This window comes from Garra rufa, chromosome 7 (genome assembly GCF_049309525.1).
Source record: "Garra rufa chromosome 7, GarRuf1.0, whole genome shotgun sequence".
NCBI lineage: Eukaryota > Metazoa > Chordata > Actinopteri > Cypriniformes > Cyprinidae > Garra > Garra rufa.
This window is the reverse complement of record NC_133367.1, coordinates 5022994-5042164: the sequence shown is the minus strand read 5'-3', so window position 1 is coordinate 5042164 and position 19171 is coordinate 5022994. Positions and strand designations below refer to the sequence as shown.

The 19171-nt window shown below is 36.4% G+C and overlaps 1 protein-coding gene across 1 annotated transcript; it reads left to right on the top strand.

Moving 5' to 3' along the window:
• Positions 1 to 1731: 1731 nt before the first annotated feature.
• On the top strand, positions 1732 to 17498 carry LOC141338684 (uncharacterized). Its single transcript, XM_073844292.1, has 11 exons — positions 1732 to 2118; positions 3038 to 3161; positions 7732 to 7915; positions 8000 to 8276; positions 9406 to 9583; positions 12500 to 12576; positions 12687 to 12867; positions 13020 to 13268; positions 15721 to 15892; positions 15990 to 16138; positions 16727 to 17498. Exons 1-11 carry the CDS (start codon positions 1834 to 1836, stop codon positions 16966 to 16968), a joined length of 2118 nt encoding a protein of 705 aa, XP_073700393.1. The 5' UTR covers positions 1732 to 1833; the 3' UTR covers positions 16969 to 17498.
• Positions 17499 to 19171: the final 1673 nt, after the last annotated feature.

The following is a 19171-nucleotide window of genomic DNA, read 5'->3' as shown; positions in this document are numbered from 1 at the left end:
TATATCGCAAAAAACTTTTTCCACTCGCATGAGGTGGCTTTTTCAGGCAATTAACATCCGTTAATGGAAAAACTGTCATTTCGCAATACATTTTAATCAACATTTATAAAATGCCGCCAAAGTTTTGCGCAAATCTGTTAATGTAAACGCACCTATTGTAGGATCTCAGAGTGAATTAGACAGTATGCGTGTTTCCATTACAGATTTGCGCAAAACGTTGGTGCTATTTTATAAATGTCGATTAAAAAGTATTGCGATATGACAGCATTTCCATTAACGATGTTATGTGACTAAAACGTAATTTTTCAAGTCATGGCAACAGATTTTTGTGGGATTTTGGATATAATTTATCGACTGTGACCTGCGAGAAAAAAAAGTTTCCAATGCTGTTTTGCGAAATATTCCTTTGTTAGAATTGCCTGAAAAACCACCTCATGTGATGATCAAAACTTTTTTTAGGTGTATTTTCAATTCGCAGAACTGACACTGAACAAGAAGCTGAATTGCACAGAAGGCCCTAAGTCTACATTTAGGGCCATAAAATCAGAGATTGTCAGGTGACCACCAGCAAGTGGTAGTAAATAGTAGTCAGTAAGGAGAGATCAATGAAGATAGTGTTTACTTTTATTTGGCTATTTTTTGTATTTGCTTTGAGTAATCATTGAGTAAACATTTTCTTTTTTATCTTCTTATGTATTGTCTGCTGGCTGACCCTGCCTCCAGATTTTTTTAAATATATCATTTTAGCTATATCTGAAAGCCATGGAGTATTTTAAAAATAAAAGGTGCCTATTAAGCAATTTTACCCCAACTGACAGGGACTGATCAACTGTCTGTCTATCGGTAACCGTTTCACCGTTATTTTCATGCGATGTGTTGTTTTCTAGACGTTTTGTCATTTAAATTCGAATTTGGCGCTTTTTGATGATCTACAGTTGATTTCGCCTGGCGCCGATGACGTCATCACTCGCGCGCTCACAATAGTTAGCGTCGAGTCTCCTGAGGTGAGCAGTTTCCTGTTCTTCCCGTGTTTACGTTATTGTAAAACACACTTTCTGGATTGTTTTCTTTAGTTTCCTGACTAAAACATTAGCATGTGAGAGATAAATGTTAAGATCTGAGCGAATTTGTGTTTTTATATGTTCGTTTGTATGAATGTTTAGATGTTTGGAGTGACAGTGTTGCTGGTACTCAATGCCTTGTAGTTTTAAGGGTTTTATAAGTTGTCAGTTTCTGGATATACTTAAAAAGATAATCGTGTTATGTTTTAAAAGAGCAGTTTCAAGTGAGATGATTTGCTGCTTATTAATGGGTTGTTTAGTCAGTGTTTAAGGCTCATCAATATGACCAGAGATGCTGAAAGTCCTCTTTATTTCATGGCAGTAGATCCTGATTTCACCTCATTGATTATGCTGATGACTTAAGATCCACAAATTGCCACATTAAGCTCATTTCATTGGTGTAACTTAAGTAAACAGCACAATCCGCTATTGTGACATTACAAGAGGTAACTATCATAGCAGCATTTATTTATTAATCTGCGATGAACTATATTTCATGTAAAACACAAAACACCCAAACTAGTGGGATATTTGTTTCTTAAGGGTCGTCGGATGCGACATGCACTTTTACAAGTTGTTTGAACTGAAATGTGTGTTAGCAGTGTGTTTACACAATCACCCTATAATGATAAGGACCCCTTTCTCATATCTATCCATTCTCAGATGACTATCGGTGTGACGTCACACAGACCAAGGCCACTCCCACGATTGTTATCTGACACTGGCAATATAGCATTCAAAATTTCCGCCATTGTTTTGCTGCCGGAGCAGAATGCCACCTAAGAGATTGTGGTGTACAGTTGTTGGGTGTAAAAATGAACACAACAGTCGTCATGTACTCCCCACGTCTGAACCATTGAAGACGCAGTGGCTGAATTTTGTTTTTGAAGGAAATGTGCCCGCTGAGCTGCCTAAATGGGTTCATGTGTGCGCAAATCATTTCTCAAGCGACTGCCTTATAAACGAGGGTCAGTATAAAGCTGGTTTTGCTAAGAAGCTGGTCCTAAAAAATGGATCGGTACCATCTATTCGTGTTCCTGCTTTACCTCCAGATATGGTGAGTGTACTTTTTTTTTTCCTATGAATCTTTGCAAATCGTCTTTTCTAATTATGTGCTTAAATTAGCAAGTTTCACAATTAATTTCCGGAGTTCCGGAGCAGTTATAACCAGTGTTGGGGGTAACGCATTACAAGTAACACAAGTTACATAATAATATTGCTTTTTCCAAGTAACTAGTAATGTAATGCATTACTTTTTAATTGCCAAGAAAATATCTGAGTTACTTTTTCAAATAAGTAACGCCAGTTACTATTTGCCCTCATTAATTGATTAAAAGCTCTACTGTCCCATGTTGTGAGAAATCATGAGTAAGATGTTGCTTTAGTTCTATAATAAATGTGAACATGCGTTAATTCATCTCACTCACTAAAAAAACAGATCCAGTATTCCTTAAAAATGAATTTTAAAAAAAAATGAAAAAATTAGATAATCTAACATTTGCTTTCCTTTTACTGCTAAAGAGTTAGCAATTTTTCTTCTGCGGTCTACTGTACAGATGTGAATTTACTTTTCTCTAAGCCTGAGGCTTTTAGTTTGAAAAGGCTTTTACATTTGCCAGAAATAGAACCTTTTATATTTAAGAAAAAAAAACAAAAGCAAGCTCTGCCCAGATGTAAAAAGTAACGAAAAGTAACGCAACACATTACTTTCCGTAAAAAGTAACTAGGTAACATAATTAGTTACTTTTTTTAAGGAAGTAACTCAATATTGTAATGGATTACTTGTAAAAGTAACTTTCCCCAACACTGGGTATAACTGAATGAAGAAGAATGGTAACTATAACGCAATACCTGCAAAATAGTGTTTACAGCCCACAAGTGCATATGTTTCAAGACCATAGCTACTCACATATATTTATTTTAATACTACGATGGGGTAAGTTATGTTACCTGATCACTTATTTGCTCTTGTTTAGGCAAGCACGTCTGAAAGTGAAGTCAAAGTGAAACATGTGGCCTGCCAGACGGACACACCACAACTCTGCACAGTTGGCACCCAGCTATCAATAAAAACTCTACGTCCTCACTACAAAAGCATAGGTTTGTTAATTCAGATACTGTATAGTGTCAAGTAATTTATTCAGTTTCTGGGGTACTTGTAAGTTATGATTTTTATTTATTTATTACATTTTATGTTCCTCCATGGTAGTAAAATGTGTACTATTATTCTACAGAAATGTCCACTTATGGTCTTAAAATGTTTCTTTTTCTAACTTTAACTTTTAGACCACATTATTAGATTACCTTTTGGCTTTATGAATACATATAAAAACAGCTTAGTTACATATAAATAACAGCTTAGTTATTTTTTCTAGTTATTTTGAGGCTACAATATACACTCAAAATATTATAACTTGAATCTCATAATTGCAACAAATTAATTCTCGTTGACTTTATTCTCTATATTCTTGGAACGTTTCAACTATATTACCTTTTTACTTTAATCTTGAAATCTTTTGAATCTTTAGATTTTTTTTTTTTAACGTGGCACTAAAATGCTGTCGTATGATAGTTATGAATACACTATTGTATTTTAAATGGTAGACAAAACAAAACCTAAAGTTTCAAGTGTATGCATGTAATATTTAGACTTTATTCTTGAAAATATTACAACTTTAATCTTGAAACATTTCTGACTTTATTCTCATAATATTTCTGACTTCATTCTCGTAATATTTCGTCTTAATTCTCGTAATATTACAACTTTAATCTTGAAACATTTCTGACTTTATTCTCGTAATATTACAACTTTAATCTCACAACATTTCGACTTTATTCTCTAAATATTAGGACTTTATTCTCGAAATACTTCGACTTTATTCTCGAAATACTTCGACTTTATTCTCGAAATACTTCGACTTTATTCTCGAAAATATTACAACTTTAATCTCGAAACATTTCTGACTTTATTCTCATAATATTTCTGACTTTATTCTCGTAATATTACGACTTAAATCTTGCAACATTTCGACTTTATTGTCGAAATACTTCAACGTTATTCTTGAAAATATTACAACTTTATTCTCGAAACATTTCTGATTTTAATCTTGCAACATTTCGATTTTAGAATAAAGTCAAGAATAAAGTCATATTTTACAACTTTACTCGAAAATATTACAACTTTAATCTCTAAACATTTCTGACTGAATTCTCGGAATAGTTTGACTTAATTCTCAAAACATTTCCAGCTTTATTCTCGAAATACTTTTAACTTTATTCTCTAAAATATTACAACTTTAATCTCGAAACATTTCTGACCTTATCCTGGTAATATTACGACTTTATTGTTGATATACTTCAACGTTATTCTTGAAAATAATACAACTTAAATCTTGAAACATTTCTGACTTTATTCTCATAATATTTCTGACTTTATTCTCGTAATATTTCGTCTTAATTCTCGTAATATTACAACTTTAATCTCACAACATTTCGACTTCATTCACGAAAATATTAGGACTTTAATCTCACAACATTTCGACTTTATTCTCGAAATACTTCGACTTTATTCTCGAAAATATTACAACTTTAATCTCACAACATTTCTGACCTTATTCTCGTAATATTACGACTTTAATCTCGCAACATTTCGACTTTATTGTCGAAATACTTCGACGTTATTCTCGAAAATATTACAACTTTAATCTCGAAACATTTCTGACTTTAATCTCGCAACATTTCGATTTTAGAATAAAATCAAGAATAAAGTCGTATTTTACAACTTTACTCGAAAATATTACAACTTTAATCTCGAAACATTTCTGACTTTATTCTCATAATATTTCGTCTTAATTCTCGTAATATTACAACTTTAATCTTGAAACATTTCTGACTTTATTCTCGTAATATTACAACTTTAATCTCACAACATTTCGACTTTATTCTCGAAATACTTCAACATTATTCTCAGAAAATATTACAACTTTAATCTTGAAACTTTTCTGACTTTAATCTCGAAATGTTTCTGACTTTATTCTCGTAATATTTCGACTTTATTCTCGTAATATTTCGACTTTATTCTGGAAATATTTCTACTTTATTCTCGAAATATTAGGACTTTAATCTCACAACGTTTCGACTTTATTCTCGTAATATTTCGACTTTATTCTGGAAATATTTCTACTTTATTCTCGAAATATTAGGACTTTAATCTCACAACGTTTCGACTTTATTCTCGTAATATTTCGACTTTATTCTGGAAATATTTCTACTTTATTCTCGAAATATTACGACTTTAATCTCGCAACATTTCGACTTTATTGTCGAAATACTTCGACTTTATTCTCGAAAATATTACAACTTTAATCTCGAAACATTTCTGACTTTAATCTCGCAACATTTCGACTTTAGAATAAAGTCAAGAATAAAGTCGTATTTTACAGCTTTACTCGAAAATATTACAACTTTAATCTCGAAACATTTCTGACTTTATTCTCATAATATTTCGTCTTAATTCTCGTAATATTACAACTTTAATCTTGAAACATTTCTGACTTTATTCTCGTAATATTACAACTTTAATCTCACAACATTTCGACTTTATTCTCGAAATACTTCAACATTATTCTCAGAAAATATTACAACTTTAATCTTGAAACTTTTCTGACTTTAATCTCGAAACGTTTCTGACTTTATTCTCGTAATATTTCGACTTTATTCTGGAAATATTTCTACTTTATTCTCGAAATATTAGGACTTTAATCTCACAACGTTTCGAATTTATTCTCGAAATACTTCGACTTTATTCTCGAAAGTATTAAAACTGTAATCTCTAAACATTTCTGACTTTAATCTCGAAACGTTTCTGACTTTATTCTCGTAATATTCCGACTTTATTCTCGTAATATTTCTACTTTATTCCCATAAATATTTCTACTTTATTCTCGAAATATTAGGACTTTAATCTCACAACATTTCGACTTTATTGTCGAAATACTTCGACTTTATTCTTGAAAATATTACAACTTTAATCTCGAAACATTTCTGACTTTAATCTCGCAACATTTCGACTTTAGAATAAAGTCAAGAATAAAGTCGTATTTTACAACTTTACTCGAAAATATTACAACTTTAATCTCGAAACATTTCTGACTTTATTCTCGGAATAGTTTGACTTAATTCTCGAAACATTTCCAGCTTTATTCTCGAAATACTTCGACTTTACCCAGCAAGCAATAGTCATCATTTCACCATCTGGGTTAACTATAAACCCAATATAGTCCGGCTATGTGTAACCCACTTCCAGCCCAAATAATCTTGAATTTGGTTGCATGCAATTTTTTGCAAAATAACTAGTTAGATGTATGATATTCCATCCTGTAAGCCAGGGCTATTCAATTAGATTCAGTTGAGGGCCAATTATCGAGCTGAAAATTTGAAGGGGGCCAATGGGATGGGGGCCGTCCCGATCTCTTTCTAGGGGGGGCTATACAATTAAATTGAAATGCACTAAAATCAACTAATATAACAACACCAACATCTATAAAAGGTTAACATTAGTGCTGTCTGTCAATCCATAAAAAAAAAATCACGCATTTTTCTGTAATTAATCATGATTAATCGAATATTTCTATAGTCAGAATTTCACACTGGACCTCCAAATTAAGGTAGAAACAACAAAGTATATTTTAAGTATGTGTTTAATGGCTTTTTTTTTTTTTTTTTTACCAAGTAGCCTATTATTAATGAAGTATTGATACCGGCAGAAAAATGTGTCCATTTGGTCGCAGTCTGGAGCCCAACAACTGCTTATTAAATCTGCCGTCTATTGATGTTGCGGTCTCCGGTAGATTGTTGTTGTTCTTGACTCTCTTGCTTTTCTTTTTTGGCTGGCCCGGGCCAGCGTTGCCGCCTAGTGAACAAACTAATTAGTGCCAAAACAATTCAAGCCACTTGCGCGTACTTCTCCATCGGGCCGGACGAAGATGATTGGCGGGCCGGATTGGGCCCGCGGGCTGCCAATTGAATAGCCCTGCTGTAAGCAAACTCAGCAGCGTTTACAAGGTTTTATGGTTTAATTTTTGTAATTTTAATTTGTCATTTTTAAATTGATGACTAGTCTAATACTGGGATATTTGTAGACGTCTATTAAATTTTCACTGACAGCCCAAATACAAACTTGTTTTAGCCTAGACGTCTGGGCTGTGTTTTCACGGCTAATAGACCTCTTTTAGACCAAAAAATGCTTGCTAGGTAGTCTCGAAACATTTCCGACTTTATTCTTGAAACATTTCTGACTATATTCTTGTAAAATTACACCTTTAATGTCATATACTTAGATTTATGTTATTTTTAAACGTGGCACTAAAACACTGTGGTATGATAGTTGATGAATACACTATTGTTTTTTTAAATAGAAAAACCTAAATAAAGCATTTTCCCTCTGTATATGCCTGTGGGGACAAACGGTTTTGAGGCCCTTGGAATTCTGGATGATTAATTTAAAAACAAATATTGCATTAATGGCTCAAGAACATGTAATTGTTCAAATAACATATTGTTTCATTTTAAAACATGAAGAAATTGTATCCCTAAAGTGTAATAATTCTGTAAAGGCTTTGGACAGAAAAATGGACATTTACATAGAATGACCCAACTACGTTATGTCTAGGTATTAATGTTGACTCCTCACAACCACTGCGATCGGCAACACCAAATAAAAGGCCAAAAAAGAGATCTCGCTTGAATCTGGAGGAGGAAGAGGAGGACTCTTTTGGAGTCAGCTCGAGTATGAATGTTGAAGAGCCTATGGGTTCTACGTATGATCCAATTTTGACTGAGCCAACAGATGTGACGTGAGTAAAGAGACTATTATGTTATTACGTTATGCTATGTGGTATTTGGTCATTTTTTAATGAAGTCTTTATTTATTCAAATAGCATGGAATCTTCAAAGCCGTCTCATAAGACAGCAACATACATTGTTTACGAAAACTGTCTGCTGCAGCTCTTTGAGCAGTGCCCTATGTGTCAATGTGCTGCCAATGTGCGGACAAGAAGGGTTGGCACGTTCCTCACTGTGGAGCAACGGTGCCCACCCTGTGACTACTTTAGAAAATGGAATAGTCAGCCAACTGTAGGAAGCACTCCTGCAGGGAACCTCCAGCTTTCTGTTGCAGTGTATGCCACTGGTGCCTCTTTCTTCAAACTTCAAAAGGTATGTTTATAAAGATTTCACTGTCTGGTAGGGCTGTCCAAAAAAAAAAAATATTTCAAATATTAATCGAATTGAAAATAAAAAATGCCAAGATGCATGTAAATTCTAAAAATGTGCATAAAAAACGTATGCGCACAACTGCGTACAATTATATTCAGTGGCTTTTACTACTTTTTTTTTTAGCGATATTTAGTGCCAGTTTATCGGGAAGTGATGAATTTGTTCTCTTTGACTCGTTGGATGGAAACAGTGCTTTATTTGCAAATGTTTTATGCGATATTCCAGTTTTGCGCAGTTAAATTCACATCTTTGGATAGAAACATAGCTAGTGGCACATGAGATGCGAAGACAATGTAATTGTCGTTTAATTATAATAATGTTTTTATTAGCCTGTCCAGTTGAAGCCACTAGATACTGTATTGGTGAATTATTAATTAAAGGAGTAGTTCAATTTCCGAACAAAGATTTACAGATAATGTACTCACCCACTTGTCATCCAAGATGTTCATGTCTTTCTTTCTTCAGTCGTAAAGAAATTATGTTTTTTGAGGAAAACATTTCAGAATTTTTCTCTATATAATGGACTTCTATGGTGCCCCCGAGTTTAAACTTCCAAAATGCAATTTAAATGCAGCTTCAAAGGGCTCTAAACGATCACAGCTGAGGAAGAAGGGTCTTATCTAGCAAAACGATTGGTTATTTTCTAAAAACATTTACAATTTATATACTTTTTAATCTCTACACAGAGTATACACAGAGCTAGACAAGATGACCATTTGAGGTTAAAAAGTATATAAATTGTCATTTTTTTTAATAAAATGACAGATCGTTTTGCTAGATAAGACCCTTCTTTCCTCAGCTGTGATCATTTAGAGCCCCTTGAAGCTGCATTTTGGAAGTTCAAACACGGGGGCACCATAGAAGTCCATTATATGGAGAGAAATCCTGAAATGTTTTCTTCAAAAAACATAATTTCCTTACGACCGTAGAAAGAAAGACATGAACATTCCTTGTCTAGCCTGTAATTTACTTTAGCATTAATTATTACTAAGAACTACCCTGGACATTGAAATGAACATGCTCTTCCAGAAACCATGATAAAAGAAAGTCCCCTTTTTTCTGACCTTAGATATTCCGGGCGATGCAACTGAAAATGATTAACTATGACACCTTTCAAAGTCATGCCCGGAGTTACATAGAACCTGCAATTGTACATAGCTGGAAGACCGCACAGAATGGCATGTTGCAGCAGCTCAGTCAGCAGCAGAACACTGTCCTAGGAGGTGACTTGAGGGCTCACTCAACAGGTACTAAATTCTGAACGACTGTCTCAGTTTAGAGGTTACTGTGAAAGTTAAACATACAGAATAACAATAATAAAGAACATAATAATAAAGAATAATTTGACCCCTTGCTGATTGTGTACGTTTGCCCACTGACAAAGAAATGATCGGTCTATAATTTTAATGGTAGGTTTATTTGAACAATGAGAGACAGAAAAACAACAAAAAATCCAGAAAAACACATTTTAAAAAAGTTACTAATTGATTTGCATTTTAATGAGTGAAATATAAGTATTTGATGCCCTATCAATCAGTGTTGTTTTTGACAACCATCTTAGATTTAGTCTTAGTCTTAGTCTTTTGGACTAAAATGCTTCTTAGTTTTAGTCAAATTTTAGTCACTTCTATATGTGATAGTTTTAGTCCAATTTTAGTCGACGAAAAGTCAAGAAGGTTTTAGTCTAGTTTTAGTCGACGAAAAGTCAAAAAGGTTTTAGTCTAGTTTTAGTCAAAAAAAGGGAAAAAAGTAGTCTTTTAACAAATTAATGTAGATCAGTAAGTATTTTGCTGTTGGGTAGTGTCACTTATAAGTTCTGAAAATAGCAGATCTATAGTTCAACACAATGTGAGCTTCCGGATCGACTATTTTCACCAATAATTACAATAATGAAGGAATGTTTTAGAACATAAAAGGCAAACAAGGATGGAATGCTAAAACGGCTTGCCATACTAGTATAGCAAAGAGTATTTAATGCTAAAACGGCTTGCCATAGCGTCAGATACTTTTTAAGTTTTAATTGGCATGCACAATAAGCGGAAATGTCATGCATTTTAAACGTCTGACGGACCACCCACTAACATTTTCGTCTATTCTCGTCTCGTCAACGAAAACTCACACACGTCTCGTCATGTTTTAGTCATCAACGAGCCATTTTTATCTCATCATCGTCTCGTTATCGTCATGAAAAAAAAGTGGCGTCAACGAAATGATTTCGTCATCGTCATCGTTGACGAAAACAACACTGCTATCAATCAGTAATTTCTGGCTCCCAGGTGTCTTTTATACAGGTAACAAGTTTCCTGTTGTACTTGTATAAAAGACAGCTGTCCACAGAAGCAAGCAATCAATCAGATCCCAAACTCTCGAACATGGCCAAGACTAAAGAGCTGTCAGGAACAAGATGGCTGGAAGGCTGGAATGGGCTACAAGACCTTGGTGAGGTGGTGACAACAGATGCAATTATTGGCAAATGAGAGAAACTCTCTCGTTCTAGGGGCTCCATGCAAGATCTCACCTCGTGGAGTTTCAGGCCATGTCCACACTAATACGTTTTCGTTTGAAAACGCATCTTTTTCTCTCCGTTTTGGCCTTCCATCCACACTAAGACGGCGTTTTTGTCAAGGAAAACGGAGCTTTTTGAAAACGCTCTCCAAAGTGGATATATTTGAAAACGCCGTTTTCGCGTTGTAGTGTGGACTGTGAAAACGGAGGCTTTTGAAAACGATGACGCATATTTAGCCATGTGATGCATGTTGTACCAATAGATATCTATGTTTACAGCAGTAATTGTGCCTGTGCTATTCACTGTCACACTGCTGCTAAAGAGATTTGCCTTGTACACTCCTCAAATTACAGTCCTAAAATGATGACAGAAAATTTACTCACAGTTGCTGTCCTGCAAAACATGACGACAACTGCTTTTCAGAAAAAATATGAGTGAGCGCGATATAGACGCGTCAGTGGATGATGAGATATTTCCGTGAATGATCCCGGGCAGAAGAATTGCGTGAAAACTTATTACGTCTGTATAATTTTGGAGGCTTTACGCATGCGCAGTAAGGCGAATTTGTTGTTTTCCTACGTTTCAGTGTGGATGAAAAACTTTTGGAAAACGCTTGGAAACGCTAGTGTGGACGGAGAGCGCTTTAAAATGAAAACTCCGTTTTCAAATGTATCCGGATTAATGTAGACGTAGCCTCAGTGATCATGAGAACGGCAAGGAATCAGCCCAGAACTACACAGTAGGATCTTGTCAATGATCTCAAGGCAGCCGAGACCATAGTCACCAAGAAAACAATTGGTAACACACTACGCCGTGAAGGACTGAAATCCGACAGCACCTGCAAGGTTCCCCTGCTCAAGAAAGCACAAGTACAGGCCCATCTGAAGTTTGCCAATGAACTTCTGAATGATTCAGAGGAGAACTGGGTGAAAGTGTTGTGGTCAGATAAGACCAAAATCAAGCTCTTTGGCAACAACTGAGCTCGCTGTGTTTGGAGGAGGAGGTGGAATGCTGCCTATGACCCCAAAAACACCATCCCTATTGTCAAACATGGAGGAGGAAAAATTATGCTTTGGGGTGTTTTTCTGCCTAGGGGACTGGACAACTGCACTGCATTAGAGGGACGATGGACAGGGCCATATACCATCAATTCTTGGGTGAGAACCTCGTTCCCTCAGCCAGGGCATTGAAAACGGGTCAGGAATGGATATTCCAGCGTGACAATTACCCAAAACATGGCCAAGGCAACAAAAAAGCAGCAAATTAAGGTCCTGGAGTGGCCTAGCCAGTCTCCAGACCTTAATCCTATAGAAAATCTGTGGAGGGAGCTGAAGGTTCGAGTCTCAAAACCTTAATGATTTATAGAGGATCTGCAAAGAGGAGTGGGACAAAATCCCTCCTGAGATGTGTGCAAACCTGGTGGCCAACTAAAAGAAATGTCTGACCTCTGTGATTGCCAACAAGGGTTAAAATGTGTTTTTCTGGATTTGTTGTTGTTGATGTTATTCTGTCTGTCGCTGTTCAAATGAACCTTCCATTAAAATTATAGATGGTTAATTTCTTTGTCGGTGGGCAAACGTACAAAGTCAGCAGGGGACCAAATAATTTTTTTCTCTCACTGTAATACAAAGTAAATCCAATAAATGTATCTCTAAAGGTCATTCAGCCAAGTTTGGCAGTTACTCTCTGATGGACCTCAGGACCAGCACTATTGTTGATCTGCAGCTAGTTCAGGTGAGTCTAAAAATACAGACTGTTGCAAAATGTTGTTTACTGTGTAGTTATCCGCTAACATAACAGGCATTGTCAACCATGGTCATATCTGCCCTTTCTTTTGTAATCAGACTAATGAAGTCGAAGGGAGCAACAACATGGAGAAGGAGGGTCTGAAGAGGAGCCTTGATCTCTTGAGGGGACACGGTGTGACTTTTGACAGTATTGTTACAGACCGGCACCCTCAAGTACAAAAATTCTTGCAGGAGGCTAACATCACGCAGTATTACGATGTACAGCACATAGAAAAAGGTATTAGCTTCTCTGTGTGTAGGTGGGGTTTATGACTTTCATAGTGTCACAGACTGGTTATTTTTTATTCAGAGCAGGAAAATGTCATAAATGTCATGTTAGAACTGTTTATATTATTTTGTTTTCAATACATACTGTGTATGTGTTATTAGGAACATCCAAGAAACTGCTGAAGATTGCTCAGAACAAAGGCTGTGAAAAACTGAAGAAGTGGCTTCACAGTATAAAAAACCACATATATTGGACAGCAGCTTCTTCTTCCTCAGGGCAAGAGCGAGTCGCAAAGTGGACTTCAATTCTTAATCATGTCCAAGATGTACACACACATTCAGATCCTGTTTTCCCACGGTGTTTGCATCCGCAACGCACTTCAAGGGACAAGAGCAAGTGGTTGAGAGCTGGTATGTTCACCCTATTTGCACTGTCAATGTAAATCATTTGTTTATGTGCATATTATAGACATGACTTTTTTTTCCTGTCATTTTCATTTTTATTAGGGGCCAAGCACCGAACGTGCGACGGCGCCTATTGTTTTCGTTGGCGTTTTTCTTCCTTTGCTTCTTCTGCTCCTGAGTCTATGGCAGCCCATAGAACCGCTTCCAGGAAAGTTGTGAAAATTGGCACACTGATAGAGGACTGTCTCAACAATAATCATAGCAAATTTGGAGTCTCTAACTCAAACTCTTTAGCGCCCCCACTTGTCCAAAGTTTCACTTATGTTTATGCTAATAAGTTTTGAACTGTAAGGGTCTAGAAGGAAAGTTTCTTTTTTCCTCTGATTCTGTAGCTCATGCTGAGTCAAATGAACACCGAAATTGTAAGGTTGCTATTGTTGCTATGTTTATTAGTTGCTGGCAAAAAAGTTATGGAATTCAGGTTGATTAGTCAAACCATTCCTGAATAATGTGCAAACGAATTTTACAAGAAGCGCGCAAAAATGGATGTGAGGTTATATCTTCACAATGGTTTGGAATATTGAGACCAAACTTGCTGTGTGATATAACAAGCATGACCTGAGGCTACCTGCTGTGTTTTGGCACTGTGCCATATAGTGGTCAGGAGATATGAAAAATGGTTGTTCAAAACAGCTCAGAAAACCTTTGTAGGTTGAAAACCTACTTTTTCAAACTCCTCCTAGAGCATTTGTCTGATTTTCACCTAATTTAACTTGGATCATCTACGGTAAAAAGTTATGGATTTTGTGTCGATATACGAAATGTTTTTCGTTCAGTGCATCAACAAATTTGCTGGAAAGATTATTTACATTTATTCATTTGACAGATGCTTTTGTCCAAAGCGACTCACAGTTGGGGAATACACATGGGCGTCGGAAGCAAAATAAATGTGGGTGGGTCCTCCCCCAGAAAAAAATACTATACAGTATACAGAAATACTGTAGCCTAGTATATGCCATTTTCTGTAGTCTGGTGCCTTTTATTTAATGTATTTTTACACAATACAAATAGGCCATATTTACAAATATTACAAAAGACGACTAGTGAGCAACATTTTCAGTGGCGCAAGTGATAAAACCAGTAACATATCGTTTTTGACGCGGGAGACCCGAGTTCGCGTCCGCCTTTTGGTGAAATCATTTTCAAAATCGTCTCCCTTTTCACTTATCACATCGGAGAGGCATTTGTTTATTTGTAAATTAATTAAATAATTGATAAGTTGAAATAAAGTATCAACTAGGGTTAGGTGTACCGTGTATCTGAGCAACTGTTTTACTTTGCTGTGTCTCGGGAGTGACCAACTAGTGAAAACCCGGAATGAGTTTAATTGATATGGACTCTGAAAGCCAAGTGGAATAAATTTGAGGAAACCACAGCATGTAATTTAAGTCTTTATCTAAATGGAGTTTAATTTATTAAGGCAAACTTCATACAATGGATTTGACTGTGTCTGACGAAAAGTGCAAAGACATACTCGCTGAATTAGAGACGGTAAAAGTGGGTGGGTCCAATATCATTGGTCTTCAAAAGTGGGTATGTCCTGTCCCACACACGTTCAATGGTTCCGACGCCTATGGGAATACAGCAAGAGATACATCCTAGGGAGGCAAATCAACATAGTAAGTGCTCATAATACCATATATCGGGCATTGTTAGATGACTATATGCTAGAAAGGGAAGAAATAAGAAAGAGGAGTCAAAAAGTGTCGAAAGAGATTGGTTTTCAGCAGCCGCTTGAAAACTGTCAAGGAGTCTGATGCCAAACTGCATGTGAGGCTGTATCTCTGCAAAACTTTGACATTCCCTTGTCACCTCACATTGACTACCCCACATCAATTTGGTAACAGCGCCACCTATTGGTCGGGAGTGATAAACCATTCATTAATCATCAATAATGACGTTTCCAACACTGTTTATAACTTTTGATAGCATTAGCCTATTTTAATGAAACTGGTCTTAAAATATTCTTTGGTCATGCCGACAACACAGATGCCAATTATTCCATTGTCTGATTTTCACCAAAATCAAATCCGATCATCTACAGACTGTGCTGACAAAATGTTATGGATTTCATGTCTAAATTTAAAACCATTTTTTGTATTTCCAACACAACAAATTTGAGGCATGATGCCAGACTGGATCTCCGCAAAGCTTTGACATATGCTGACCCCAAACTTAGTATGTGCAACTGTCTCCTTACACTGACCACACCACATCGATTTGATAACAGTGCCACCTTTTGGTCAAAAGTGATATCCCATTAAATCATATTACTAGAGGCTGTATTTATCATTTTCAGCCCTTTTGATTAAAATCATTCTAAAACGGCTTTAATTATTCATTAATTAATTTAATTGCAGTTGCTATAAAGTTTACCAAGATCTACTTTTCACACCAGGGACACCTGCCTTCTATCGATTAGAGAAAGTCCTCACAAACAAGAGGATTCTGAAGGCTGTTGAGAAGCTGAGCCCTCACCATCAGACCTCATCACTGGAGTCATTCCACAACGTAATTCTGCGTTTTGCACCCAAGAAAGTTGTCTTTTCTTTTCTTGGATTGTTATGCAGGTAACTCAATATGAATCATTTGGAAAGGAACGTATACATATTTCCAAACAAGCAAGTGGGACCTATTATATGTTTAACCATTACTTCTCCTCTAAAGGCTCTACCTGGCAGCCCTACATTTTAATGAGAATGCTGGGCGTCCCCAATCCACAACAGCAGATGGGGAGCCGCTATTTAAGGTGGCTTTTCCAAAATGCAAAGAAGGACAGTGCTCTGCAAAGCCAGTGAAAGCAGATACAACCTTCCGTGAGTTTAAAGGCTGTATCAGCGATTTCTAGCCTAAAACATAAAGTGTCAATTTCAGCTTACCTTTCTTCACGATCCGCTCGCTGCCTGCCCCATAAATTGTCTGTGAAAAAAACGCGTCTCTCTGGTCAGCCTAGGGTCCGAGATATGCCAAAAAAACAATCGGCACTACCAACCTTTCTACACAAAAACAAACAGTGTTCTAACCAATCAGCGTCAGGGGTTTGGTGTTAGGGACTTTCGCTCCGCCTCCCTCACATCCCTGCACCAGTAGGAAAGTCCACAACACCAAACCCCTGACGCTGATTGGTTGGAACACTGTTTGGTTATCTGTGTTGTGTTGATAGCACCGATTGTTTTTTTGGCATATCTCGGACCCTAGACTGACCAGAGAGACGCGGTTTTTTCACAGACAATTTATGGGGCAGGCAGCGAGCGGATCGTGAATAAAGGTAAGCTGAAATCGACACTTTATGTTTTAGGCTAGAAATCGCTGATACAACCTTTAACAAGCTTTAATAAAATAATCATTGTATGTGCAGACATAATATCACAAGCAGAAGATAAATTATACGTTTTTTGTAACAGAATACATGGACAACCTGTCAGACCTTATCTTTGAGAAAGTTGTTGTGGACCCAACCCCATATGTGGACCACCTCCTGAGGATCCCCATACCTGAGGATCTCACAGCCCAGTTTAAGGAACCAGACAAACTGGAAGTGATGTCTAGGCATGGATTTAGGTTCAATCAAGGGCATGTCTGCCCTGAGTATCAGGGAACTCTGCCTTCATTCATTGCACCACAGAGGAGGGCAGCACCACCCTGATTATCTGGCCCAAAAAACACCAGCTGATGAAGCGCCTGTAGGCCAAAAACAAACATTTTTTTTAATGTATTGTGTATAATTATTACTTTTTTTCTTTTTTTTACTTTGCTGTTTGTCTTTAGGCAATCAGTTTTGCTGTTCTGTAGAATAACTGATTGAAAACCTCAGTGGTATTCAATAAAACAGTCTATCAGTCAATAAATGTTACTAACAGTACTTGCTATTTTACATAAAATGGTATGTTGGTAGGTGATATCAAAAAATTACTTCGCTCCACAGTCATTTGTGTTACAGTAAAAACTGATTATTCAAATGCATCAAAACAATAACTTTTTTTAATTACGTTTCTATTCCTTTTAAGAGTCATAGTCTGCCCTGTAGATGTTTAATGTATTCTGAATAAAGAACACACTTAAACACAGGTTCTAGGCTAGGATCCAACTGTTGTAATCATCTTAAAACCTACAAAATATGAAAAAGGTAAGTGTCCTGAGGTATTTAAAAGATGACCAGTGTTGGGGAAAGTTACTTTTAAAAGTAATGCATTACAATATTGTAGCCTGGGTGTCCCCATACTGCCTTGCGCAGCACGATTTTATTCACGCTTCTAGTCAGTCTGGAAACCATGGACCTAATTTTCACCTAAGATAGGGAACCAATCACAGAACGGGGAGGGAGCAGCAAGACGATGACGCCTTCTATGCGACTCACCGAAGGATCCAGCATGGCAGCAGACGCAAAGTTATCTTTCGTGTCTACACTGGACGCGAGCGGCGCGACCCGACGCGACAAATGACATTAGAACGCAAGTTTATTTTGAAAAAATAGCAACTTTTGGCGTTCGCTCTACATACGTCATCCGGTATAATTGAAACGATTGGCTATGAGCTACGCACAGGCGCAGTTGATAGACATTCGTATCGCCCAATAAACGGCTCTGGGCATTCGTAAACCACGCCTCAAATACGAGAAAATGAACATGTGGTTCCCAGACCACGAATCATGACGAAGTCATAACGTGGTCTGGTGATAGCCAGGCTAACAATATTGCGTTACTCGCTAAAAAGTAATTAATTGCATTACTTAGTTACTTTTTATGGAAAGTAATGTGTTAACTACCATTACTTTTGTGTTACTTTTTAAATCTGGGCAGGAAAAGGAAGTTCAACACTCTTTAGCAATGAGAAAGATGAAGCGCAAATATTAGTTAATGCAAATTAAGTTTTGCTTATCAGTATGGTTGAATTGGATCAACAATGGTCAGCAGCACAGACATTGGTTAATACAATGGGATTAAAAACATTAAGGAAACAAAAAAGCAATTAGCGTTACTTTATTAAAAAAGTAACTCAGATATTTTCTTAAAAATTAAAAAGTAATTAGCGTTACTTGAAAAAGTAATCTGATGACGTAACGTGTACTTGCAACTTGTAATGCGTTACCCCCAACACTGAAGATGACTGCGTAATAGCAATACAATTTAGGAAAGGTGCTGTACCAGTGGAATCTCCCTGCAGAATTTATTCTCGGGTTCTGTAGGCATTTGGCCAGAATTTCCACAAGGACACATGTAAAAGGAATAACAATGCAGTGACAACACTGCAGATGTACTTGAATGTTTTGTTAATAAGTAATGCGCTGGTCGCTGAACTCAAACGTGTTTATAAACATACATTACAACAAATTCTTTAACGTATTGCAAGTAACAAGACTTACGTAATCAGATTACTTTTTTCAAGTAACTAGTAAAGTAAGTCATTACTTTTTAATTTACAAGAAAAATATCAGTTACTTTTTCAAATAAGTAACGCTAGCTTCCTGATTGACAGCGCTTATGTCCCATGTTGCATAAGTTACGTAATCAGATTACTTTTTTCAAGTAACTTGTAAAGTAATGCATTCCTTTTTAATTTGCAAGCAAATATCAGTTACTTTTTTAAATAAGTAATGCTAGTTGACTGATTGACCAGTCCCTCCAGAAAAACGCGGTGTTTTTTTGTGATTGTTGCGGGCAAAAATCCTTGATTATGCGGCACGTTTTCTTAAAAAATGCGATTGAATATGCGGGATATTTATGCAATTTTATGCGATGAAATTGCGGGAACTTGCAAAAACTGCGGTTTGATGAAAAAGAGAAAAAAGTGATTCCCCCAACACCCTGTTCTCACTAGGCTACTACTTTAATGTAAAGAGTCATTTCTTA

Coding starts and splice junctions, on each gene's coding strand:
- LOC141338684 (XM_073844292.1), top strand. CDS start 1,834: ATGCCACCTAAGAGATTGTGGTGTACAGTTGTTGGGTGTAAAAATGAA. Junction 9,584..12,499: donor CTTGAGGGCTCACTCAACAG/GTACTAAATTCT, acceptor GTATCTCTAAAG/GTCATTCAGCCAAGTTTGGC. Junction 15,893..15,989: donor TTTCTTGGATTGTTATGCAG/GTAACTCAATAT, acceptor TCTCCTCTAAAG/GCTCTACCTGGCAGCCCTAC.